This window comes from Aethalodelphis obliquidens, unplaced genomic scaffold (genome assembly GCF_003676395.1).
Source record: "Aethalodelphis obliquidens isolate GAN/ISIS:26980383/991018 unplaced genomic scaffold, ASM367639v1 scaffold52, whole genome shotgun sequence".
Taxonomy (NCBI): Eukaryota; Metazoa; Chordata; class Mammalia; order Artiodactyla; family Delphinidae; genus Aethalodelphis; species Aethalodelphis obliquidens.
In genome coordinates this window covers 3,121,840-3,147,916 of record NW_020837996.1, presented here as the reverse complement: position 1 = coordinate 3,147,916, position 26,077 = coordinate 3,121,840, and the positions used below count along the sequence as shown (strand labels likewise).

Here is a 26,077-nt window from a genome sequence, read left to right as displayed (position 1 = left end):
GCTTGAGGGAGTGGGGCTCAGTGGGTAAGTTTTGGTGAGATAAGGGAGGCTGAAATCAAACCAAGGAAGGAAGACCTGATGATCGGAGGCCCCCTGTCCAACCTTAAGATTATCAGATGCGGTGAGCAGTTCAGCGAACACTCAGATATGCCCTCACCCAACAGCTCAGTCCCCCTCCCTCCTATTTCTTTGTATACCTTCTGCTCTAGTCTGATGTTTTCCCAATACTCCATGCTCTCTCCTAATTCTGTGCCTTTCCCTCTGCCTGGAATACCTTCCCCACCCACTACCCCTGCTGGGAAACTCTTACACACTTCAAATGGGTTAAGAGTTCCTATCTCTTTCAGAACAGACTTGCGGTTGCCAAAGGGTGGGGGGGGGGCGGTAAATATTGGGAGTTTAGGATTAGCAGAGGCAAACTAGTATATATAGGATGGATAAACAATAGGGTCCTATTATATAGCACAGGGAACTACATTCGATATCCTGTGATAAACCATAACGGAAAAGAATATGAAAAAGAATATATATATGTATAACTGAGTCACTTTGCTGTACAGCAGAAATTAACACAACATTGTAAATCAACTATACTTCAATAAAATCAAAAAAAAAAAAAAAAAGAGTTCCTGTCTCTGATTGTACACATCACATTGTCGATTTACATGTCCTCTTCCTTCCTACTAGTCATGGGGCTCCGCCCAAATAGGGACTAACTCGGCTTTAGTCAACTTTTTGCCCCTGCCACATGGCACTCACGTCGGATCAATGCATGAAGGTGGATTCTACCTGCCAGGGCGACAAATCCCTTCAATTCCTTCGCCAATAAGTGTTTGTAACAGAGGGCTCCAAGCCCTCCTACCACACCGAATGCTAACAGCCCATTCACTACTTGCCGGGTGACATCTGAGCCCTGGGGTGTGGTACCAGAACCTCCAGTGTGACGTATGGGCAGAGGACATGGGTCACAGGCAAAGACAAGTATATAAATGATGCCACCGAGGGTCTCAGGAAATACCCAAGATGCTGAAACATTATGGGTGAGGTTTGTTTCAAGCAAATCAGCGGGTTCCCGAGAGTCTTAAAGGAGGTCCTCTCATGGGGAGATGGTGGCCAAGCTCGTGCACTGAGGATCCAGACAGCATGGCCACACCATTCTGGATCTGTCACAGAGGCAGGGGCTGGAAAATCAGAAATAAGACATCAAGGAGCGACAAAGAGGTGGGGGATGGAGACAAGCCCCCCTGCCATGCTCATGCGGGGCGACCAGGAGGTCTCTAGGGGTCAAAAAGGAATGCACAGGGAGACCACAGCTCTCCAGACTGCAGAGCATGGAGACCTACTAAGAACTTCACCTACTTCTGGTCCAAGGAGGTAGGTCCTGGAGAAGAATTTGGGTTACGAGGCTGGCAGGGTGAGGAGAGGTTAACCACTCATCTGAGATGGTGCTGGTGAGACTGCTGTCTCCATGGGTCAACCTTGGGTGAGCAGGGACAAGACGGTAGGAAAGGCCCATAAAGAGTTTTCATCATAGGACAGAATCGAAAGGGATGATGGGAAACAGCCTATTGACTTTTAAAGATTTGCAATGCAAGGTGGTCAGGGAGATTTGTACCCAAAAAGACCATATGGTTAAGATCACATTTAAAATAATCTGACAACGTGCTCTTGGGCAAAAAGGCACAATCAGGAAATGAAGTAGATATGGTCAACCTAAATAGAAATCCTTTTTTTGTTCATTTCCATTTAATTAAAAAAGAACCCACAATGAGATGAAATACATATTCCTTATATTCCTTAATAACAAGGATCTCCTTTCTTTATAATGGTGATGGGTTTAATTCTGATGAGTGAGTCAAATTTCTGATACACCGCACTTGTTAGAAGAGAAAAAAATCTAGAAGAAAATGCTTCACAGGGTTCATAGTGCTTGTCTCCGAGGGTAGAAGACAAAGCCTTTTTGTGTTCTTCTTTATACTTTCTGCAAAGTGCCTACTATAAATATTGATTGCTTTGGGAATCAGAAAATGTTCATGTCATTTAAAACGAAAAAAGCAAATTATGCAGCGAAGTGGGAAGGAGTTTACAACCTGGCCTCCCTAGAGCCGATGATATTCCCTCATTCACTCCCTAGGTGCAGGCTCTGTGTGAGCCCTCTGTGCACAGGCCCTGGGGGCCTGCCTTCCTGGCACTAGTGCTTTCCAACAGGGAGGGCCCCTGCTGACATTCTGGGTGGGGCAGTCCTTCCCTGGGTGGGAGTAATAATCACCACCCTCATGGGTGGGACCACTTGAAGATGAGAATTCCTAGGAGAATCCTGAACCTTCAGGAAAAATAAGAAGTGTGTGCCTGTGAAGAGAAATCCTACATAGCAAACGCTTCCTGCCCTCTAATCTATTTCTCAAAATGGGAGAAGGGGTGCCTACCAACAACATTTTGGTGCCTACCAAAAACATTTTGGTCCCACTTTGGTATAATTTTCCCTTCTATAAAATCAGAGGAAGGGTGCAGAGAGGGGTCTACAGGTCTCTTACTGAGAAGGCTGTGACCTGACGCGAAAAATTTACAAAGGGCATGGTGCTAGCACCGCCCTGGCACAGGGCCACCTCAGAGCCACCACGGCCCAAGAGAATTTGCCCGAGGCCCGGCCTGCAGGGGCTAGGAGAGGACCAAGAACTCAGGCATGGGAATAAAGACACAGACCTACTAGAGAATGGACTTGAGGATATGGGGAAGGGGAAGGGTAAGCTGGGACAAAGTGAGAGTGGCATGGACATATATACACTACCAAATGTAAAATAGATAGCTGGTGGGAAGCAGCCGCATAGCACAGGGAGATCAGCTCGGTGCTTTCTGACCACCTAGAGGGGTGGGATAGGGAGGGTGGGAGGGAGGGAGACGCAAGAGGCAAGAGATATGGGAGCATATGTATATGTATAACTGATTCACTTCGTTATAAAGCAGAAACTAACACACCATTGTAAAGCAATTATACTCCAATAAAGACGTTAAAAAAACAAAACAAAAAAAGAACTCAGGCGCCTTCAACGTCTCCTGGGGGTGTGGCACAATAATGTCACTCCTCTTCCTGTGTGGCCTCAGTGAGTCTCTGGGCACATGTCAGGTGCCCTGCCAGCAGTGGGGACAGGAAGTCCCCTCGGCAGGAGTAGCACGTGCCGGGGAGGCCACAGGCTCCACAGGGTCAGTGAGGCCCCAAGCCAATCCCAGGGGGTCTATTCCTTCCTGTGCTGCCTTGGGAAATGCATTTACCTGGCAGAGCCTCAGTCTCCTCATCTGTAAAATGGGAGAGCAGCCCCTATCTCTTAGTCGTCATCTCCGTGATACACCAGTACAGGGCTTGGCCCTCCCTAGGTGCTTAAAAAAGGGTAATTACTTTGTTTAAAAAATAGGTTACATGATACTGCCTTATATTCTACAAGGAAGAGCACCTCTCCTGTCCTCAACCCCTAACTTGGTTTCTTAAGACCTGCTTCTGACAGGCTAATTCATCATTTATCCACAGCACAGCGGAGTGGAGTTACCGCTCAGGCCCTGGGCTGTGGGGCAGAACAGAGCGGCCAGCGTCCCCCTGGTCGGTGCCTCCAGGTGAAATGCGGATCTGCTGCTTGCTGTGAAGCTTCTGTGTGAGTCACGGAGAAGGAGGGCTAGGGAGCCCGCACCCAGCCCTCCCCTCAGGCCAGCCTTCCTGGAATGGGAAGGGTGATCAGAGGAGAGAACAGCCTTTGGTGGGAACGAGCAGGCTTTTGTTTTCCACAGTGGAGGAAGGCCAAACTGTAATTCTTATTTTTCAAGCCGCATCCTTTGCCAAGTTGGCTTCCCCAGCTCTTGCTGGGATGGAAAATTGCACAGGGCTGCTCTCCCCGCACCCGCCCCCCTCTCGGCCTTTGTGCTAACATGAAACTCGCTTTTGTTCTGCTGACGTGGCAGTCTTGGCAGAAAACTGACCCCTAGGAGAGGGGACGTTTCTCCCACCCGTCCCTGCCCTTGGTCTCGGCCTCAAGGAAAAGCTAAGAGGTGGGCTGGGAAGGGATGCTCCAGGGGTCTTAGGGCCCAAGGGGGCCTCTCCAAGCTACAAGTGGGTGTCCTGAGCAGGGACAACGGAGCCAAGTCCCTGAGAACAGCATTTTCATGAATTCGTGGGTGGAAAAGGATTACGTAACCATGAAAGCTTTCAGGGGCTGGGGAGAGGGTCGGCTCAAGTTCTTCCCTGTCCTGGGAAGTTTTTCCACAGCTGGTTTTGCCTTTCACCAGCAAAGAGTTATAACTCACTGCTTTCCTTTTTTTCCTTGAAGAAAAATATACATTTAGAGCCCATTTCAACTTAAATCTCCAGATTGATCATTTAAGTAGGACTCCAAGACATGAAAGGCCCCAAAATTCCAAAGGAATGTCCCAGGACCCTGTTTCTGCCTTTACTGAGAACCTTCCATGTGCCAGGGAGAGAAGCTTGTGAAGCAGGGGGTCACTGTCCCATGTTACACATGAGAAACTGAGGCTCAAAGGTGGGGGGGAGATGTCGTATGCTGGAGGTCACAGGACTGGGCCTGTTGAACTCCAAAGCACATGCTTCAGGTGCTGAGATGTGGCTACTGCAGCTGGCATACCGGCTCTCCTCCAATAAGGAAAAAAATTCCAGTGTTCTCTCCCCGTGGAAGAACTAAAAACATGAGGTTTTTTTAGGCCAATGATCTCCCGGTAAATGGGGGCCTGGCAAATACATCTACCCTGTCTCTAAGCTCACTCAATGATGACACGAAGTGCTGATTGCAGAATCCTGCAGTGGGGGAGGGGAGAATGGGCCCCTGGGTGATCCATCTCAGTGCCTGCCCCCTTGTCTGCATTACGAAAAAGATTTAAAGGGCTGGCCAGCTCTAAATATTTGTAATTTAGGGTGATTGCCAATTTGCCGATTACCTGTACATAAAGATACTAGGAAGTGCTTAATTGCTGCTAGTTACATACCAGGCACTTACCTAATCCCCCTAACAACTCTATCATTTAAGAACAACTATGATCTCCAATGTGCAAATGTAGAAATGAAACTCCATGTGCTTAAGTAATTTACCCAAGGGAACAGAGTAGATGATTAGGGGCACTGGGATTTGAACCTGGGCTGTCTGACTTTGGGCATGAATTCTGAGCCTGCCATACCTGTGACTGAATCCCAGCTCTGCCATTTATGCAAGTGATGATAATTTCTTGGAGCCTCAATTTCCTCACCTGTGAAATGGGCATAGTAATGGCTGCCCTTCAGGATTGTTCTAAGGATTAAACAAGCTAATGAATGTAAAGCACTTAGCCCAGTGACTGGCCCACAACAGAGATCTAATAAATGGTAGCTATTATTAGTTGAAGCTATAACATTGGTTTGGGTAACCCAGTTTTTTGAGTTGAAGCCTTGACATTATTCCTTTGGTAAGAATTTTTTTTGGGGGGAAGGGGACACTGAATGTCTTGAGAGCAGGGACCAGCCATGGTTGCATTAACTCCTCCACAGTGCCTGACACTCAGAAGGTGCTTGGCCCACTCAGGCAGGTATGCAGGCAGGCAGAATTTCTTAAATGGCCCCCCAAAGATGTCCCACCTTAATCTCAGAGCCTGTGAATACAATGGAATCTCACTCCATGTTATATGATATGCCTCAGTTCATTTCAAGAGAGGGAGATTATCCTGGATTAGCCAAGTGGGTACAAGGTAATCACATGAGCCTTTAAAAGCAGACAGCTTTCTCCAGCTGGTGGCAGGAGGGGAGGTCAGAGATTCCAAGCACGGGAGAGAGATTCAGTGCCCTGTTGCCAGATTGAAGATGGATGAGGAATACAGGTAGCCTCTGGAAGCTGAGGGGGTTCCCAACAGACAGCCAGGAAGGAAAGAGGTATCTGGGTTCTAGAGCTGCAATGAGCTGAATTCTGTCCACAGCCTGAATGAGGTTGGAAGTAGACTCTTCCCCAGAACCTCCAGGTAAGTGCCCAGTCCATTCAAGATCTTGACTTTGGTCTTTTAAGACCCTAAACAAAGAACCCAGCTGAGCCTGCCTGGACTTCCGACCAACAGAGCTGTGAGATAATAAATGGGTATCCTTTTAAGCTGCTAACTGGGTGGTAATTTGTTAAACAAATACAGGAGGTGGGGGGTGGCTGGGATGAACTGGGAGATTGGGATTGACAAGTATGCACTAATATGTATAAAATAGATAACTAATAACCTGCTGTATAGCACAGGGAACTCCACTTTGTTGTATGGTAGAAACTAACACAACATTGTAAAACAACTATACCCCAATTAAAAAAAAAGAAAGAAAGAAAACAAATACAGTAGCCATTATAATAGATGCCACTCACTATACAAACTGTATGACCTTGAATTATTCTCATTTTAGAGATGGGAGAAACCGAGGATCCCAGAAGTGAAGTGTCTTGCCTAAGGTCAAGCAGCTGGTAAATAGCATAGCCTCTAACTCCAAAGCCCATATCCTTAGGCACTGATTTCAACAAATGACTAAGGTCTGGTCACTGGGACAATGCCTCAAGGAGGAGGAGGGGAGAGACCTGAGAGCTGTGTTGGGAGCCCAGAGGCCCCATCTGAGAGCATGTGTCTCACTTACCTGGAAGAAAGGGAATGATCCGCTGTTTGGGGTCCTTCTGTCCTCCTTCCATGGGAAATTTGTCCAACATCTGCATCTAAATGGGGAGAATAACAAAAAAAACCCTGATAAATGCATCTCTGACATTTTAAAGGAATTGTGTGAACTGTGTGATTCGATATATAAAAGTTCACTTTGTTCAGCTTTCCAAACTAATGGGGAAGGCAGTGTCAACTGGACCTAGGATATCCATGCAAACAATCCTCTAGGTCCACAGCTGCCAGACTAGTGAAGGCTCAGAGCTGGGAGAGACCATTCTCAGTTCCCCCGGGCGCTCCAGCCACAGGACCTGAAGCGTGAACAACAGCCCCAGAGCCCCCAGAATTCCACAGACGGCAGGTCATCCTGTTTCCTAAGAACTGCCAGGCTGTGTTCAGGAACAAACTATGGAGACTCAATTAATCATTACCTGCGAGATCATGACACGCCCCTGCCCCACTAAGAATTCCCCAGGCTGGCTCAGCTCCATGCCTGGTTCTGTGTCAGGCACATGGGGTGCAGCGATGAAAAGATTCAGTGTCTAGAGAGAGACTGAAAAGTAGAATGGTCATTGCAGGGTGGTGTAGGAAGCATCTAGAGAGGTAGGTGCAGGCTTGCTGTGAGGCTAGAGGAAGCACAGGGATGGGGCACCCAAAACGAAAACCTTTCATGTTTTCTGATAACGTTAAATGCCTCTCTGACATTTTAAGGAATAAATGTGAAGTATCTGACTGGATATACAAAGCCACCAGGATCTGCTACTTGCGGTCGGGGGAAGTGACATACCTCGGGCCTCATCCTTAGTTGGCCATAATGATACCAACTGCCAACATGGCTTTACAGATTAAAGCTGGGCTGTGTGGTCATAAATGCTGTCACCAGATTTCTGGTTCTTCTCCTGAGCGCTTGGTAGATTTGTACATCCCCACCCCCTTGAAGTGGGACGTGGCCAATTAACTGTGAGCAGGAGAGACGTGGCTCACTTTGGGGTGGAAGACTTAGGACTGGTGCTTGTTTCACCACTCTTCATTTCCATCTGCCACGTGATGGCCATGCTCCAGAGTGTTGCTTCTCTGCCAGCAAGGGTCCAGAGCCCCCAACAACCTCTGATGGACATGTAGCCCTAGTGAGAAATAAACCCTGTGTACAGTGAGGCTAGTTGTCATAGCAGCATATCGTAACCCATCCTGATTAGTATATGGGCCCAGGATTCAAGCAGAAGAAAAGGGAGTCCTGAGCCTCCTGAAGTGATGGCTGAATGTGAGAGGCCCGCCCATCATTTTACCTCAAGGAGAAAGTCATTCTGGCACTCAAGATGTGTCCCTCTGGATGTGGAGAAAACGGAACCCTTGTGCACTGTTGGTGGGAAAGTAAATTGATGCAGCCACTATGGAGAACAGTATGGAGGTTCCTCAAGAATCTAAAAATAGAACTACCATATGATCCAGCAATCCCACTCCTGGGTATATACTGAAGAAGATACGTGCACCCCAACGTTCATAGCAGCACTATTTACAATAGCGAAGACATGGAAGCAATCCAAATGCCCATCAATAGACAACTGGATTAAGAAGCAACAAAAACAAATTCACGAGAGGAAAAAAAACAAAGATGTGGGGTGTGTGTGTGTGTGTGTATACACATAGACATATACACACACACATACATACATACAATGGAATATTAGCCATAAAGAATGAAATTCTGCCATCTGCAGCAACACGGATGCACCTAGAGAATATTATGCTTAGTGAAATAAGTCATAGAAAGACAAATACTATACGGTATCACTTATATGTGGAATCTAAAAAATAATACAAATGAATGTTTATGCAAAACAGAAACAGACTCACAGACATAGAAAACAAACTTGTAGCTACCAAAGGCGAAAGGGAAGGCAGGAGGGACAAATTAGGGGTATAGGATTAACAGATAGTAACTACTATGTATAAAATAGATAAGTAATGAGGATATATTGTACAGCACAGGGAATTATAGCCATTACCTTGTAATAACCTATAGTGGAGTACAATCTACAAAAATACTGAATCACTATGTTATACACCTAAAACTAACATAACATTGTAAATCAGCTATACTTCAATTAAAAAAAAAAAGATGTATCCCTCTGATAGCATAAAAGCAGCTTCGAATAGCCTGGAGAAGTAAGCACAGCTATAGTGTAGGGGGAGGGAGGAGAGACCTGAAGTGGGAGAGAAGAGAAACAAGTTTACATGCCAAGCACAGGTTAGATTCTTTAGACATATCCTCTCACCAAATCTGCAGAATACCCCATTCAAGGTGGACATTACTATCCAGGGAACTGAAGTCCAGAGGAGTGAAGAAATCTGCCATGGGCCTGCAGCCAGCAAGGGGCAGGGCCAGAGACAGAAGCCCACAGCTTCTCTGCCATTGCCTCACCCGCCTCTGAGATGCTACTAAGGCAATTAAAAAGGATTGCTCCCCAGCGCTCAGGAAACAGGGCCATTTATCCAGGCTGGAGCTCCCTGCCTCCTTAGCACTGTTTTATGTGACACCCCTGCGTAGGAGGGTCAGACTCTGCTTGGCTGGCAACCCTAAAGGGCTGCCCATGAGGCTGTGGTTTTATTTGTGATTTCCAACTGGCCCCTATTCTGTGCTGTGCGGTGATGGGGAAATGCTTGGTTCAACATCATTCAGCAGCTGGTGAGGCCACAGTGGGCCTTGCTGGAAAGGGAGGCTTCCCTTTTTGAATCCAGGAGCTTTTCAATGCTGGCACATAGTAGGCACTCAATAAAAATTGGCTAGACCAATGAACGCATCTGAGTGAAACTTGGGAGTGGGGGCAGCTTCAGATGTTTGCTGAGTACCTCCGATTAATAATATTCACATTACTAATATTAAATAATAATTAGTAACCACTGCTAACTGGTTTGACTGTTTACAGTTAATCCTTTTCAGACGTATGATTTTATCTGTCCTTCATAATAATCCTGTGAAAGCAATGGACAACCCCCATGTCACAGATGGAGAAACTGGGGAGCAGGACACAATGAACTGTTTGAGGTCACACAGCTAAGTGGTGGTCCAGCCAGTTCAGGTATCTTAATCTAAATCCCATTCTTTTCCCCTAAGATCACTCTCTTAGGCAGCTTCGGAGTGTCACATGAACATGAAAAATCAGCCTGGGACCAGGTAAGTTTCATATTCCATGCACAGGCAAACAGCATGCTTCTTTTTTAAAGGCAGGGTGATTAATCAATCTTAGCTGCAGCATCTTTTTAGAGATTTATAGGTTTGACCTAACACTATCTTTTTTTTTCCTTCTCAATTTTATTTGTGAAGACAGTGTTGGAACACCATTCAGGGGAACTATTTTTTTTTAAAGGTAATCTGTCCACTGTACCCCACTTATATGCGCTCTCCCAGGTTCCTGCTGAGCCCCTATCTGAATGTGTACACACTGGCTAAAGAGGCCCTGCCCAGCACTGTATTTCCCCGTGGTCTTCACAGCTCTGTCTTAGAGAGTTACTCTCTCACCCTGTGTCCTCAGTTGCTTCTATCCAAATAAGTGGAGCTCAAAGAGCTGAAGTGTCTCCCCAAGTGTTATTAATTTGAGGCAGCGGACCTGGGTTTAATGTTGCAAACTCTAACCACAGACATTATCCCCGGGGACCAGACAGCCCTGGGGTTTAATCCTAATGATTCCTCAGGCCGGCTGTGTGTCCTTGGCGAGAGACCTCGCCTGATGAGTCTGATTCACCACCTGCAGAATGACAGACACAGTCTGCCGGGCAGGGGGGTTGTGTAAATGAATGTTGTATGTGAACTGTTAAGTGGGGATGCACTGGGGGCTCAACAAGAAATGCCCCCTCCTTGCACTCTGCCCACAATGAATGTTATTCTGAGAATTATTTGGGAAAAATGTTCATTATTTACTGACACTGTGTGTGTGTTTTTGTGTTGAGTACACATAACATAAAATCGATCATTTCAACTATTTTAAGTGTATAATTTAGCGGCATTAAGTACACTGTTGTGCAACCATCACCACCCTCCATCTCCAGAACCTCTACATCATCCCACACTGAAACTCTATATCCATTAAACACTAACTCCCCATTCCTCTCCTCCAGCCCTTGGCAACCACCATCCTACTTTCTATCTCTATAAATCTGACTATGCTTGGCACTGCATATAAGTATCTGTCCTTCGTGTATGGCTTCTTTCACTCAGAATAATGTCTTCAAGGTTCATCCGTTTCATAATATGTGCTGGAATTTCCTTCCTTTTTAAGGCTGAATAATATTCCACAATGAGGCTGTGTTTTGAGGTTGGTAAAATTCCTCCGACTACCCAGGTCTCCTCAGTGGCCAGAGCTGGGCTTTCCAATAGAACTTTCTACGATGATGGAGATGTTCTATATCTCTGCTGTCCCTTATGGCAGCCACCAGCCCTTGGAGGGCTAGCTACTGAGCACTTGAAATGTGGCTCCCGCGACTGAGAAGCTGACGTTTTAATTTTATTTAATTTTAATTAACTTAAATTTACATTAAAATAGCCTCACGTGACTAGTGGCACAGGGCTGGACTCATTCTCCTCTTTTAGCCGTATCTAGCTTTATTTCATTTTATCCTCCCGTCAACGGTAACTGCAATCTGTATGACTGCTATTCGCGAGGACAGGTGATCAGAGGCCTGCGAGCTGTTTTGTTTTTGGTCTTAGTGTGTCTGGGTTCACAGGCCACAGGCTGCTTCTATCCAGGGAACTGTCACACTTGGCACTCACAGGCTTTGAAACAGACATGGGTGGCATTCCAGACCCTCTGTAGGGACCCCCCAGACCTGGGATGTCTGCAGCGGCAGGACCAGAGGCATGCCGCGCAAAGTCCAACTGCAGACGGTATCCTTGGAAACTGGCAAGTCCACACCCCTCCCCCCAGATAATAAAAGGAAGTTGGGCTGAGGGTGCAGGGGACTGAAAATTGAGGAGGAAAGTGAGTCAGTCTTGGGGGGTAGGAAGGGAGGGGGAGCCACGTCAAGCTGCCACATCACAAGGGGAACGAGAGAACACTCCATCAGCAGTTTTTAAGACACAGCTTGTGGTGGAGGGAGAGGAGACAGGCTGTCCAAGGAAAATACCGTGGAGGCTGGCGTGGAGGTCCACACGTGGTTTGTGTTAGCGGCAGACTGGACTTGGGAGGGGTTTACTCCCTCACTATGACAAAGGCCTCGCGTCCCAGAAGAGCAAGAGCAGGCAGTGCAGAAGGGCCGCGGTGACCATCGTGGGCAGCTGCAGGCTGGCGGGGAGTCGTGTGGTTCTCAGAGCAGGACGCTACAACATAGCTGGACCTGCTCTACAGCACGTGGTTGGCTGTCTTTGGGGACTCTGTCCCCTCGATGAGCTGCTTTGTCTAAATGTCGGCATGCCCCTGGACATGCCCCTTGGAGCCTGCCGCCCCTCCTTGTCCGTCCACTTCTTTCCTCCTTGCTGTCCCTCCCAGTCAGGGCAGCATGTTCTCAGCCCGACCCCCTTACTAGGCTGCCCTGTGTCCTGCCCCGCCCCCCTCACTGGTACGTGGTAGGCACTTGGGATATATTTATGCAAAGAATGAATGAATCAATGGATGAACAAATGAATGAAAAAGTGGTTAACTGGTTTGGTCAGCCACTGTCTAGGAGAGGAGAAATTATGTTCCAGGTGGCGGCAACAGAACCTGCATTGGGCCTTAGACGCAATTGACCAACACACCTTGCCTCTTTCTGTTTTCCAAATTAAGAATTGCAGTTGGTCCCTCCATATCCTTGGGTTCCATATCTGCAGATTCAACCAATGGCAGATCGAAAATATTCGGGGGGGGGGAACTTCCAGAAAGTTCCAAAAAAGCAAAACTTGATTCTACCATGGCTGGCAACAATTTACATAGCATTTACCTTGTATTTACATAGCATTTACATCGTATTAGGTATTATAAGTAATCTAGAGATGATTTAAAGTATACGGGAGGATGATATAAGCAAATGCTAGGCCATTTAACATGAGGGACCTGAGCATCGTCAGATTTTGGTATCTGTTGGGCGAGGGGCATGAAGGGAGTGGTGCTGGAGCCAATTCCCCCAGGGATACCAAGGGATGACTGTGCTGTATGAAGAAAAGGCAGCTACCGTATTTTCTCAGCTCTATACCATCAATATGGCAACGGCTTTTCAGATGGAAGGGAACAAATATTCCATTAAGCATATAAAACATGTGGGAGGCACACCCCAATTTCAGAAGACAATGTCTGGGGAAAGAGTGTGTCTCAGGGTTCAGCAAAGGCAGTATCTGGGTATAGATGGTTGGTGGAATCCTAGGCCAGGTGTTGACTAGGAGCTCGCTGGGATGTCTTCCCAGCTGGGCAAGGCCCGCCTAGGGAGCGAGAACCTCAGCCCTGCCCCTCCTACATCTGCTCCCAGAAAAGACAGGAGAAAAACACTCCCTTCCCCTTGGCTTCTGCGGTGGAGCCTGGGGGCTTCTGGGCAGACAGTCCCCAAAGCTCATTAAGTGCATCTGGGGCTACAAAACTCTCAGAAGGGGGACAGGCCAGTTCTATCTCAACAGAAACTGGAAACAAACGATGTTTGCTGTGTGACCTGGGACAGCCTCTCCTGTCTCCGGTTCCCTTCTCTGGGGAAAAACAAAGGCACAGATCAAGATGCCGCCTCCGGCTTGCCTTCAGCTCTGTGATGTGCTGCATTTGGGAAACGGATCCCCCGGAAAGCCCCCGTGCCTGGAAGCAGTCCCCTAAGCATGGAGCGTTCCTGCTTCCAGGACACATGTCATTGGTGCTTCTCTCGAGAACTCCCTGCCGGGCAGGGTGAGCCAGCTGGCTCTGTGCATCCCCCTGGCGCCACCTCCGCTGTCAGAATTCTGCAAGATGCCCAGCTCACAGTCCTGCTCTCTCACACTTCTGCACCTTTGCACACATGGTTTCCTCTGTGTGGGATGCCCTCCCCCATCCTGTCAGTGGGGCAACTCCTTACTCATTATCAAGACCCTGCTCAGATGTCACCTCCTCCAGGAAGCAAGCCCTGCCTGAGTTCCCTGGCTGGCACAGAGGACACTGTTTGAACACTTGCAAACATTTCACTGTGCCCTCTGTGAGGGAAGACCTGGCTCCAGGGATGACCATGACCCTCGGCCTGGGGGATGCAATGAACTAGTGGGAAAACTCAGAGGGCAAAGGTCACATGGCACAGGGTAAAGTGTACCCGTCACACATCCGAGGCGTGTCTGTGCAGGGCTCGTGCTCTGCTCAGAGCAGTCCTCTGCAGGACAGACTATGCCTGCATCTCACAGGGAGGTACCGAACGGGCCTTCAGAGGGCTGCTGTCTTCAGAAGACAGAACTCTTAAGAGCAGACAGATTCGAAGGCAATCCTGGACCTTCGGGAGGCAGGAGCACAGGCTTCAGACTCAACCACACCTGGGCCTGAGTCCAGCCATGCTCCTCTTTAGGCACGTGACTCTGCCTCTCTGAGCTTCCCTTCCCCCATCTGTGACGTGGACACAACACTGACTTCAGGCCTCTAAGTGAGGACTACATGAGATGGCGTATATATGGACATCTAGTGCCTTGTAGTAAACAGTTGCCGATATTGTTATGACGTCACTCAACCAACCACATTTCCGCTAGGCGCTGCCCTCAGCTCTCCAGGCATTCCTGTCCCCACCCAGTGCCCTGTTCGGAGGCCAGCTCCCTCTGTTACACTCTGATAGACTCTCCAGAGTGTGCCCAGATGAGGGCAGAAAGAGAGATTCAGAGAGGCTGAGGGCCCTGCCCAAGGCCACACAGCCAGTCAGACAGAGGGCTGGGACCTGACACCAGGTCTTCCCACTCCAAGCCCAGGGCTCTACCGCCTGCGCCCTCACGTGAGTGAGACACGTTGCCAGAGCGCCCTCACATGAGTGAGACACGTTGCCAGATGTTAACCAGTAGTGGTAGGCATGACTATCAGAGTCCAGCTTTCCTAAGACAAGGGAGTTGGGAAATCATATCAGAAGGTGATCTGTCAGAAAGGGGACTTTCTTGCTGGTTGACTGTGAGTTTCTTTTCCCATGTAGGAGCCTGAGTCATGCTCCTTTCTTCTACCCCAGCGGCCTCTCTGCAGACTGTTTCCTCTGCCTGAGTGTCCTGCCCCCACCAGAGGGGACATTTACTTTTTTGTCATCTACAGGTTATTTTCCCTTCTTTGGCAGCAGGTCTCTGATCTCCTCTGGGGAATCTTCTACTCCTCTATTAGTCAGCATGGATTGATGCTGATTCTACTCCAGTTCCTGGGCTGGCCCTGACTGGCCTGGCCATTACCCAAGAGGAACCAATGAGACTTGTGCTGAAACCGTTGGGGTGTTCTCTTTTTCCCTGAAGTCACTGAGCTGACCGCTGGATACAGCTGGGAGCTGTGGCTGCCACCATACCAGACAACACCCTGCCTGGACACAGAGGAGACCAAGAAGTGGAGAAAGGCAGGTCCTGGTTCACCCTGTGGCACCTAGATCCAGCCATACCTGAAGCCAAGTACCCTTAGTCTTCTCAGTTCCATTTAGCTAATCAATGTAATTTTTGAATAATCCATATGGACTGGGTTTCTGTCATCTGCAACTAAAACACTTCTGACTAAAACAAGGTCTCATGGCCAGGAAGTGGCAGCATTTGGATAAAAGCCCAGGGTCTTAACCACTCTATTAAACTGGCATCACCGCCTACTCTAATCTTCATGCCAATTCCTAGCAGCAACCCACGCCTATCAATAATCCCAACAGCTGACACTAGCTCAGGGCTCGACAGCCCAGAAACTGCTCTCACACACATCATCACTTTTTTACAAAAAGAAATTGAGATATACTTCACATACCATAAAATGCACCCTTTTCAAGTGTTCAATGCAGTGGGTTTTAGAATATTCCCAAGGTTGTGCAACCATGACCACTATCTAATTCCAGAACATTTTCATCACCCTAAAAAGACACCCAGTTCCCATTAACAGTCTCTCCTCCTTTCTCCCTCCCCCCAGCTCCCGGCAACCACTAATCTGCTTTCTGTCTCTATGGATTTGCCTCTTCCGGACACACATCATCACTTTTAACTCCAAAGGAGCCTCGTGAAGTAGCCACTGGTAAGAGCAGAGTGACCAAGACTGTGGACCCCGGTATTGCCTGCCCAGCTTCAAAGCCGAGTTCTAATGCTCATTGGCTGTGTGACCTCGGGCAAATGACTTAACCTTTCTGAGCCTGGGTTTCTTCATCTGTATCATTTGATAGGCTTGACATGAGGATTAAATGAGTCACTACATCCTGATGCTGAGCAGGCAGTACCTCAGGAATGCCAGCTGTTTCCCTAGCATCAGCCCCATGCTACTGATGAAGAAATCACCATCAGGCACAGAGGGGTTAAGGGGTGTGCCCGTGGCCACACAGAACAGGTGGCTGGGCCCCAAGTCTCCTGACTGAGTCGCCTGCTGTTTCCATTACGCCACACTGGCCGAGCTGCTCCTCCACGAAAGCTTGACCCTCCCCATGCTCTCAGCCAAGTTACTGCTGCAAAAGCCCAGGCTACTCGCCAGACAGGGAGGGAGGAATCATGAAACCATCCAACTTCAGGGTGTCGCAGCCCCATGCAGGCCGGCCTCCTTGCCTGGTCCCTGGGATCAGTCCCTTCTTCCAGCTTCCCTCTCTCAGGTGCGGGGCTCGGGGGCAGGGCAGGCCATTTCCAGGACAGCAGGACCCTCTGGAATTCCAGGACTCTCCCACTCCAGTTGCCCATCTGGGACTCTTTAAAGCTGGCTTAAGCCCCGTCTTTAGAAGACTTTGTTACGGGAGGAGACTCTAAGGCAGCTATTTATGTTGCAGCAAACCTCCAATTCTTACTAATTATGCTGGGGTTGGAGGGGAGGAAACCTCACTTTTAAGTTCTGGTAGAAATAAGAAAGTTGAGTTAGAACAGGAGAGTGGAGGGAATGCAGGCTTCAGACCAGGTTGCCTTGGGATCCAACCCTGGCTCGAAAACGTTCCCAAACAATGTCACCTTGGGCAAATCCCATGTGAGCAGAGCGACAGCAGATGACAGATAACGCTTACCGAGCAAAGCACAACTGACTGAACTGTCACGGCAGATGTGAGCAAAGTGCTTTCATTCTTAATACAGTGTGTGGATGGGGAAACTGAGGCTCAGAAACATACGGCGGTGACACTGGGCTGAGACCTGAAAAGGCAAAGCTGAGATGTGAATGAACCCAGGTTTGCCTAACCCCAGAAGTCAAGGTCTGAAGCCCTGGGCGAGGCTGGAATAGGGAACTCGGTAACACAGTCAAGTTCCCCACACACTGCCTGGCCCATAGGCTGCCAAAGGGCAGCAGTGAGCATTTCTGTCCGCGCCACCAGGGCCTCTTCCCCACCCTCTTCTCATTGAATCTCCTCCTCTAGATGATGCTGTCCCACCCGCCCCACCCCTCTGGCCACAGCTAGCAGGCTCGGGGGGTGGGGGGTGGGGGTGGACTCTGACCCAGGAGGCTGACACTCAGATGCTCTCTCCCAGAGACTGGAGCCGAACCCACCAACTCCAGTGCCTTGACTCAGGGAAGGGCACTTCAACTTGGGGACTGAAGGTGCTGTTTGGTGGAAGAAGCTGGTCCAGAGGGGCTGGCGGGAAAGGGAGCAGGTTCGATGGGAGAGCTTGTGGCCACGGGACACACGGCCCGGGAGCTGCCAGGCTTCCAGTGGGTCATTCTGTTGCTGGTTCCGGGCCCCTGTGAGGCCGGCTGTACTCCCGGCTCTGGTTTCCGTGGGGGCACACTGGCCTCCTCTCATCAGTCCACCCCCACTTCTCTCTGCCTAAGCTAGCTGAGTGGGTGTCTGCTCTGTGGGTGCCAATAAGCCCTAGGCTAGCAATCACCCATGTCACTCATCTCTGCCCCCTCTGTTCCTTCTTGGAAGCATCAGGCAGGCGAGAGGCCTCTGAAAGCAAAAATATAGGTAGCACTGCTGCCCCTGTAACACGGACCCTCGGTGCATGAAAAATCAGTCTAGCGACTTGCAAAATATCTACCCGACACCCACACTCTAAAGACCTGCCGAAATGGATCACATCAATCACTCTTGCGTCTGAGCAAGGGGGTGTGGATCTGTCTTTCTCACGCAGGACCACTTTCGGAGGTGTGGGGCATTACTGCTATCGTCTTTCCTGCCTTTCCTCCAGGGTCAGCCCTTCCCCCGCCCATGCCCGTGTCTGCTCCTGCCAAGTCCCTTTTAGATGGTATCTTAACGTCTTTAACATAGAGCCTCTTTGGGTACTGACATTTGGTACATGTTTGCTGCGGACCAGAAGAAAAATATCATTTGTATATGATACTGTTTGGTTTGTTGCATAGTGAACACAAAACATCACTTATGAGTTCATTACATATTAAGTAATTAGGTAACTGGTGTCAACTTCTGTCCAGTATGCAATGACTCTTGGCAATTTATAACGTAGATTGTTTGGTGATACTGGGGAAACAGGTTAGGGGCACATTATTATCTCCCCTCCCCCTTTTAAAATATTGGAGCACAGGCTCTGAAAATTCTCTCTTTGACATTTTTAGGAACAGATTAGGTCTGTTCAACCACGGATGACGGTGGTTAATATCACCTCCAGAGAGAACATGGAAGGCAGAAAGACAGGCTGGTGTGTGGAGGACCCGGGCTGTCTCCTGACGTCCCCACAATGCCTTCTCTACATCGGATCACAGCTGTTCTCTCCAGGTCTCAGTCCCCACCTCCCTGACTGAGAGGCAGAGCAGGGACTGGATAAGCCCACTGGCCATCACATTCCTCAACCATACCGACTGGCTTCGAGATGAGCCTATGAAACACAACACTGTGTTTGCTGGGACTTCTGCAAAGTGACCTTTCACTCTTTCCTGCTAAGTGTGAGCCCAGAGCATTGTGCAACCATGTGGGATCTGAGGATAAAGCAACATCAGGAAACTGGGAATTCAGAACAAGAGGAAGAAGCTGGGTGAGAGGACACAGAGGAGAACCCTGTATCAAGCTTCACCTGAAGCCTGCCAGTTTCCTTCTCCCAGGACATTCTGTCACACCAGCCCCCTAAATCCCCCCATCTACTTAGGCCAGTTTGAGTTGGGTTTCTGTCCCTTGTAACCAAAGGATCCTAACTGGTACACAGAGGGAAAGAAGACAGTCATCTCGATGAGGCCTTACGTTGGCCTGTGAGCTATGTGAGCCCCTCACCAAGTGGCAGGGAACACTCATGGAGTCAGGAAGCCAGGCAAGTTCCCATCTCCTCCTGAGGTCTGTGTTTTCTAAAGAACTTTGTTCCATCATATCAGGCACTGTGACTTTTCATGACACACTTGCTTTGAGTTGCTGGCCTTTGGTGCTGACCCATGGATTAGAGATCGTCTACCCTCCTGGGGAGGGGCTTACACAGAGCTGTCCACATAGGCTTCCTGTGAGACTGGTGGCGCTCATGGGGGTTATAGTTCATTCCTTCGTTTGTTCATTCATTCATTCACCAAACATTCACTGGATACATACAGTGTCCTTGAATAAAACATGAAGGAAAGAGAGGATAATGAAGATGTGGTTCCTGCCCATGAGAGTCCTAGTTTAGAGGGGGACGGGCAGACAACTTCAATAGAGTCAGGAGAGAGGGATGCAGAACTGTGGGGTGCAGAGGAGGTGGCCTTTGCTGGCCAGGGAATGAAGTCAGACCAGGTTTCCCAGAGGATGAGACAACGAGGGGGCTGGAGGGGGCAGGAGGTGTTCCAGGTGAGGAAGAGCTAATGCAAAGGCCTCGGAGGAGAGGAGAAGGCGAGCACGGTGCCCTGAGAGCACGGCAGGCATTTTAGGAGCCGAGCAAGGAGGCTGATGGGGAGAGGAGGCCAAGGTGAGGCAACAGACGTGGGTCCGTCTTGAGAGCAGAAAAGGTCCACGAGGTCTGAACGCACTCAACATGACTACACCAGTTCAAGATCTGCACTTCAAGGCCAACAGAAACGGTCTCCAGGTCAGCCTCCGTCTGGAGCACTCAACAGGAGCCTTTATTTGGAAAATACTGAATATCAAAGCATAAGGCAATACAGCCCATTACTTATGTCCCCAGCGTGTCCCCAGACACGCTCCTCAAATTTGCGTGTCACCCCTGCACAGGGGCCAGGCTAATCTTCTCTACATCATTCCAATTTTAGTATATGTGCTGCTGAGGTGAGTGCATAGACATCATTTTAAACAAGAACACTGTGGCTGTGAAGTCAAAGTGGAAAGTAAGTCCAAATAAACTCTTCCCCACCTTGCAGCTCACCGGAGACCCCAAATCCTTACCTGGAGATCAAAGAATTTGCTGTAGCGCCGGTAAATGGCCTCCGTGGAGCCGCTGGACCACGTGACACGGATGATGTAGACCTGCAGAGAGGGATGGAGACAGGCGTGAACACCAAGGGCGTCTTTCCATCTCCAGGACTCAAGACCAAAGCAGTTCAGAGTCAGAAAGACCTGGGTTTGAATCTCAGCTCTGCCCCTGACCAGCGGTATGACTTGGACGGGTTACTTGCTCTCTCTGAGCCCCAGCTTCCTCTTCAATAAAATAGGTCTAAATACCCCCATCTCTGGGAGTTGTGCAAAGGATTCCATGAAATCAGGTATAGGAAAGCATAAGCACCCTGCTCATCTCAGGAGACGCTGTTACTCTCACGATCTCTTACTCCCCACTCAATTCAGAGAGCCCCAGGGCTGGCTCCTTTGTCAGTATCATTCTTAAAACTTGGACTTGTCAGAAGGCACAGCAACCTGCGGCTCTTAGCTCTCTTGTATTTCTCATAAGCTACGCCATCAAGCCATTTTCTCCAGTTAGGGCCTGGGCTGACTCATCTTTTCCCTCTGCATGACAGTTTCTCCATCTGTAAACTGGGTTAACAGCATCTGTTTCCGCTGCCTCCCGGGAGAGTGTGAGGACTCAATTAAGACGGAGGATGGAGACAGCCACTTTATAAACCACAGGGCCATGTTTTCAATCTCTGTCACAAGTCACAGCACACACAGAAAATAATGCATTGACGACAAATTCGGGCAAACCACGGTGGCAGCAGGAGGTCACAGCATCTGGCTGGGGGCTCTGGCGGCCCTGGACACCACCTGGATACTCAAGGGAGAAGGGATCAGCACATCCATTCCTGGCTTGCACAAATTATCTGTGGTTACAGGGTAATTTTGACACTTAAAACATACATATGTGAAAGCTATCTGGAAACAGAGAAATGCTGTATAAACACGAGGGGCTAGGTGTTGTTAAAGAGGCCAGGGGGGTACACAGGCAGGGCCCCTGCCTCTGTGAGTGGAGGGTAAGCTGCGGAGACAGCACGTGCATAAGCGAAGATAAGTAACATGTACGCAGGGGACGTCTGTTATTTTTTGCCCAGTACTGATTAACCTTTCCTTCAACCAGAGTGCCTTGACTTTCCTCCTGGGAGCCTCCTTCCCTACCTCAACACAGTCCCTTAGACACCAAGGTGGGTACCACTGTCCACAGTGATTGGTTGAGGAGTGAGCACATGACCCCACGCCGGGCCAATCACAGCCAGTAAGAATCAGCCCTGGGACTTCTGCTCTGACCCCTGAGAAAGATAAGCTCTCTTTCTTTGAGGTTGCTAGGCTGTTAGGATGCAACATGGAGATGCCAGGGGGCCATCTCATCATCGTTTGGGAGGAGCCTGCCTGAGAATGAGGCCAGTATCAGTGGAATCCTGATGACACAGTCTGACCCTTAGGTCCAGCTTTGCCTGTAGCTCTATCTACTCCTTGTCTGTTCAGTTTCCTGAGCCAGTAAATCCTGGGCAACACCCACACTCTGGGATTATTTCTGAAGCCAGTTTAAGCTGGGTTTCTGACACATGTAATTTAGTCCTGACGGATGCAGGAAGGGGGGCGGGAGAGATCTCTGAAGCTTGAAGTCATCATGGTGTACCTTGAAGGACATGTAGATCTAGATAGCGGGAGAGGAAAGAAGAGACCGTCGGTGGTAAGGGATGATGGTGGAGCAAAGACGAGCTCAGGGAGTATGGGGGACCATGCCTAGCAGTGGTTTCCAAAGCGGTTTTAGACAAAGTCTCTTCCCAAATGAGTTCTTGCTAGGATACCTTCATTCAAAACAGGAAAAGGAGGAGCTATGGGGGGCCAGAGCCAGAGCCCATTTTGAACACCAGGGACTTATGGGAGAAGATTTGCCAGGTGAGAAGAGATGAAAAATGTAAAGACAAATCAGGACAAGATGGGAGGTGCCCTTGAATGCCCAGCCAAGGGGTTCACCAGGAACAACCACTCTAAATCCAACATCTATTTCATTTCAGCGAAGCAAGGCAGGAAGGAAGGCATTTGGACTCTAGACTCACGCAATTTCCTAACCCCCAGGGCCTCAGTTTCCATCTGTAAAATGGGGTCATCGAGCCCATCTTACATAGAATTGTGATGATTATCAGAGGTAAAGCTCTGAGCTCCTTGCAGAGAGGAAAAGTTCAAGAAATCTTAGTACCCTTCACTCTGAGTCCCCAGTGTCTACCCGGCCCCAGTTCAGAAAGACAGACTATTTCAACACCAGGGATTCAGGTATCCCACCTCCCCCGGCCTTGTTTGTGTCCACTAGTCCTGGGTACCTCATAGAGCCAAAAGACAGGGCAGGGCATCCTTTGGGAGGCAGAGTCACCCTGGAAAAGTGATTTTACGACAAAAAGAGCTGTCTCCAAAGCCACCTGAATAGTCATTAGTCTTATTAAAAAGAAAACAGGGGAATCCCTGGTGGTGCAGTGGTTAAAAATCCGCCTGCCAATGCAGGGGACATGAGTTTGAGCCCTCGTCCAAGAAGATCCCACATGCCGTGGAGCAACTAAGCCCGTGCACCACAACTACTGAGCCCGCGTGCGACAACTACTGAAGCCCACGCGCCTAGAGCCCGTGCTCCGCAACAAGAGAAGCCACCGCAATGAGAAGCCCGCGCACCGCAACGAAGAGCAGCCTCCACTAGCCGCAACTAGAGAAAAGCCCATGCGCAGCAACGAAGAGAAAGAAAGAGAGAGAGAGAAAAAGAAAGAAAACATCAATGCTGCTTAAGCAAGCCTCCAGCGTGTCGATTTAGAGTGGCTCCCATTCATTCATTCACTCTACAACATTTATTAAACACCTCTTGTGTACCAGGCCCTCTGCCAGGTGCTGGGTTACAATGAGCAGCAGGACAGCCTCGGACCCTGCCCTTGGACAGTGGGAAGATGGGCAATAAACCATCAGATGAGGAAATATGTATATAATTTAAGTTACAGTAAGTGCTAGGAAGGACCCCAAAGCCTGCTGTGGTAGCGCAGGATGGGGATGGTGGTGGAGGGTGTTCTTGGAAGGGAACTGCTCTGAGGGAGCAGCCTTTGAACTGAGACCTGAAGGCTGAGGAACTGGCTTGGGGAAGAGCTGAGGAAAGTGTATTCCAGACAGAATGCAAAGTACAAATGAAGACACGCAGGCTGGAAAATGCTTGGAATGTTTGAGGAACCAGAAGACCATTATGGCAGGACAGAGCTGTCAGGGAAGGGGATGTGGCCAGGAGGGGCAGCAGCTGTATCACAAGGGTCTTATAGGGCTTATAGGCCACGGTGAGGGATTTTTATTCTATTGAAGTTCTGAGGGGTGCAGGGGGCTGGGGAGGAGGCGTTTGACATAATTTAATGTATGTTTTAAAAAAATATCCATCTATATGCCTCTGGCCGCTGTGCAGAAAATGGTTTTGAAAAAGGGCAGGGAAACTAGCAAGGGGGCTTTTCCATATCTGAAAGGGACCATGGAACTCAGCCAACCCAATGGCCCCACCTTCCAGATGGGTAAATGGAGTCCCAGAAAATACCCTACCAAAGGTCCCCATCCTGGGGGATGTATAAACAAAGTCTGTATGACTATCTGTGAAGGACAATGCCAATGTGGATTAAAAACAAGAAAAAAATAAAATAAAATATCATCAAAGATTTTAAAACCAACCCAAAACATACACCCATAAACAGAAAAAACAAATTCTGCTTACATAATTCATTCTTGATCTCTTGTTTAAAATTTTTTAAAAATTTATTTATTTAGTTATATTTATTTTTTTTTAGGTGTGTCACTCTATTTAGGTGTTTTTTCATTTCTGTCAGTAATATTTTCTAGTTTTCTTTTAATTTTTATAAAATTTTATTTATCCAGCATTTTAGAATTTTATTTATTTTTTTATACAGCAGGTTCTTATTAGTTATCCATTTTATACATATTAGTATATACATGTCAATCCCAATCTCCCAATATTTATTTATTTATTTTTGGCTGAGTTGGGTCTTTGTTGCTGTACGTGGGCTTTCTCTAGTTGCAGCAAGCGGGGGTTACTCTTTGTTGCGGTGTGTGGGCTTCTTGTTGCAGTGGCTTCTCTTGCTGTGGAGCACGGGCTCTAGGCGTGCTTCAGTAGTTGTGGCACACGTGCTCAGTAGCTGTGGCTCGCAGGCTCTAGAGCACAGGCTCAGTAGTTGTGGTGCATGGGCTTAGTTGCTCTGTGGCATGTGGGATCTTCCTGGACCAGGGCTCGACCCCATGTCCCCTGCATTGGCAGGCGGATTCTTAACCACTGTGCCACCAAGGAAGCCCTTGTTTACAATTGTTTTTTTTGCGGTACGCGGGCCTCTTACTGTTGTGGCCTCTCCCGTTGCGGAGCACAGGCTCCGGACACACAGGCTCAGCGGCCACGGCTCACGGGCCCAGCCGCTCCACGGCATGTGGGATCTTCCCAGACCGGGGCACGAACCCGCGTCCCCTGCATCGGCAGGCGGACTCTCAACCACTGCGCCACCAGGGAAGCCCTGTTTACAATTTTTAAAGTCTGTCCCTGTGGTACAAGAACTCTGTAGCAGATCTAACTGGTTTATTGGAATCAACCTCTGAGCACAATGTCTGCATTTTTAGGCACAGATCTAACTTTTTGATGAGAATTGTCCCAATGTAGGGCTTTGGCCTTGCCCACGGTCTGGGGGCTGGTGAAAGAGCCCATGCACTGGGTTCTAATGCCAGCCCTGCTGTTTGGTGAAACTCACAAGGTACCAATCTCTCTGGCCACAGTGTCCTTCTCTCTAAAATGAGGACAGCAATCTCCCCGGAGGACTCACTGCAATAACTAAGGTACATATAGGGCTTTGCCAATGCCCGGCACACATGAGCTGTGCAGTTCGCTTTTCCCTCATGGCAGGTATCCGGTATTCCTCCTTATCTGGTACCTCCTCTCTCCTTTTGGTAATAGCCCCTGATTTCCCTTGGAGGGTCACCTTTCTCCCGCCCCTAGTCTTTGTGATAGGGAGTATCATGTGTCCCAAGCCCGGCCAACCAGAATCTACCAGTTCCTGATCCCAACAATGGTTCAGGGGTGGGCACGTCACCCAAGCCAGGCTGATGAGACTCAATTCTGGGACTTCTGATGGCATGATCAGGAAAGAGACCCTTTTTGCCACTGCAGTGGCAAGCTGGGAGAACTCTACACCGTGATTTAAGATGTAGAAAGCACAGAAACAAGCAGAGCTCAGAGGGAGAGAAAAGTGGCATGTCCTGTGACACTGCTTGAACCCCCGGACCTGGCATCCCGGACATTCCACACACACAAGCCCAAACCTTTTTTCTTATTTAAAGTCAGTATGAGTTAGTTTTTGTTACTTGCAACCAAAGCATTCCTAACACATCTGACCTTGGCTTTTGGATTATATCCCAAACCCAGTTAATACTCAGTGGCCTGGTGTTAAGCAATTAAAAGCAGACTTTTTCGTAGCAGCATTAGTCACAATAGCCAAAAGGTAGAAACAACCCAAGCGTCCACTGAGAGACGAATGGATAAGCAAAATGTGTAATATTATATTCAGCCTTAAAAAAGGAAATTCTGACATATGCTATAACATGGATGAACCTTGAGGACATTATGCTAAATGAAAAAGACCAGTCACAAAAAGACACATACTGTGTGATTCCACTTATACTAGGTAGTTAGAGTTTTCAAATTCATAGAGACAGAAAGTAGAATGGTGGTTGCCAGAGGCTGGGGAAAGCGGAATGGGGAGTTAGTGCTTAATGGGTTTGGGAAGATGAAGAGTCGTGGAGATGGATGGTGGTGACGGCTGCACAACAATGTGAATGTACTTAACGCTACTGAACTGTGCACTTAAAAATGGTTGAAATGGTAACATTTATGTTATGTATATTTTATCACAATTTAAATAAATAAGTAAATAAATAAATAAGCAGATTTCCTTCAGAGATTTACATAGTGCATGTCATGCTGCCTGGAAGTGACACTTATAACTTTCTCCCTGGTGTAGCCCTCAAAACACGTGCTGCATACCTGAAGAAGAACTTATATCCAGAATATATTAAAAAAAAAAAA

At 48.5% G+C, this 26,077-nt stretch overlaps 1 protein-coding gene and 1 pseudogene across 4 annotated transcripts in view; both read right to left on the bottom strand.

Moving 5' to 3' along the window:
- SH3PXD2B (SH3 and PX domains 2B) overlaps positions 1-26,077 on the bottom strand; it is a 113,556-nt gene that overhangs the window by 61,092 nt on the left and 26,387 nt on the right. For all 4 annotated transcript variants that reach the window (XR_003428267.1, XM_027084295.1, XM_027084298.1 and 1 more), the window contains exons 2-3: positions 19,981-20,061; positions 6,626-6,701 (exon numbers count right to left, since the gene is read on the bottom strand). Coding sequence is in view for 3 of the 4 variants with exons in the window: in XM_027084295.1 (XP_026940096.1) it covers positions 6,626-6,701; positions 19,981-20,061 (157 nt within the window). In the remaining variant the exon portion in view is untranslated. The remainder of the gene's footprint in view (positions 1-6,625; positions 6,702-19,980; positions 20,062-26,077) is intronic.
- Positions 19,772-19,871, bottom strand: LOC113608317 (uncharacterized; annotated as a pseudogene).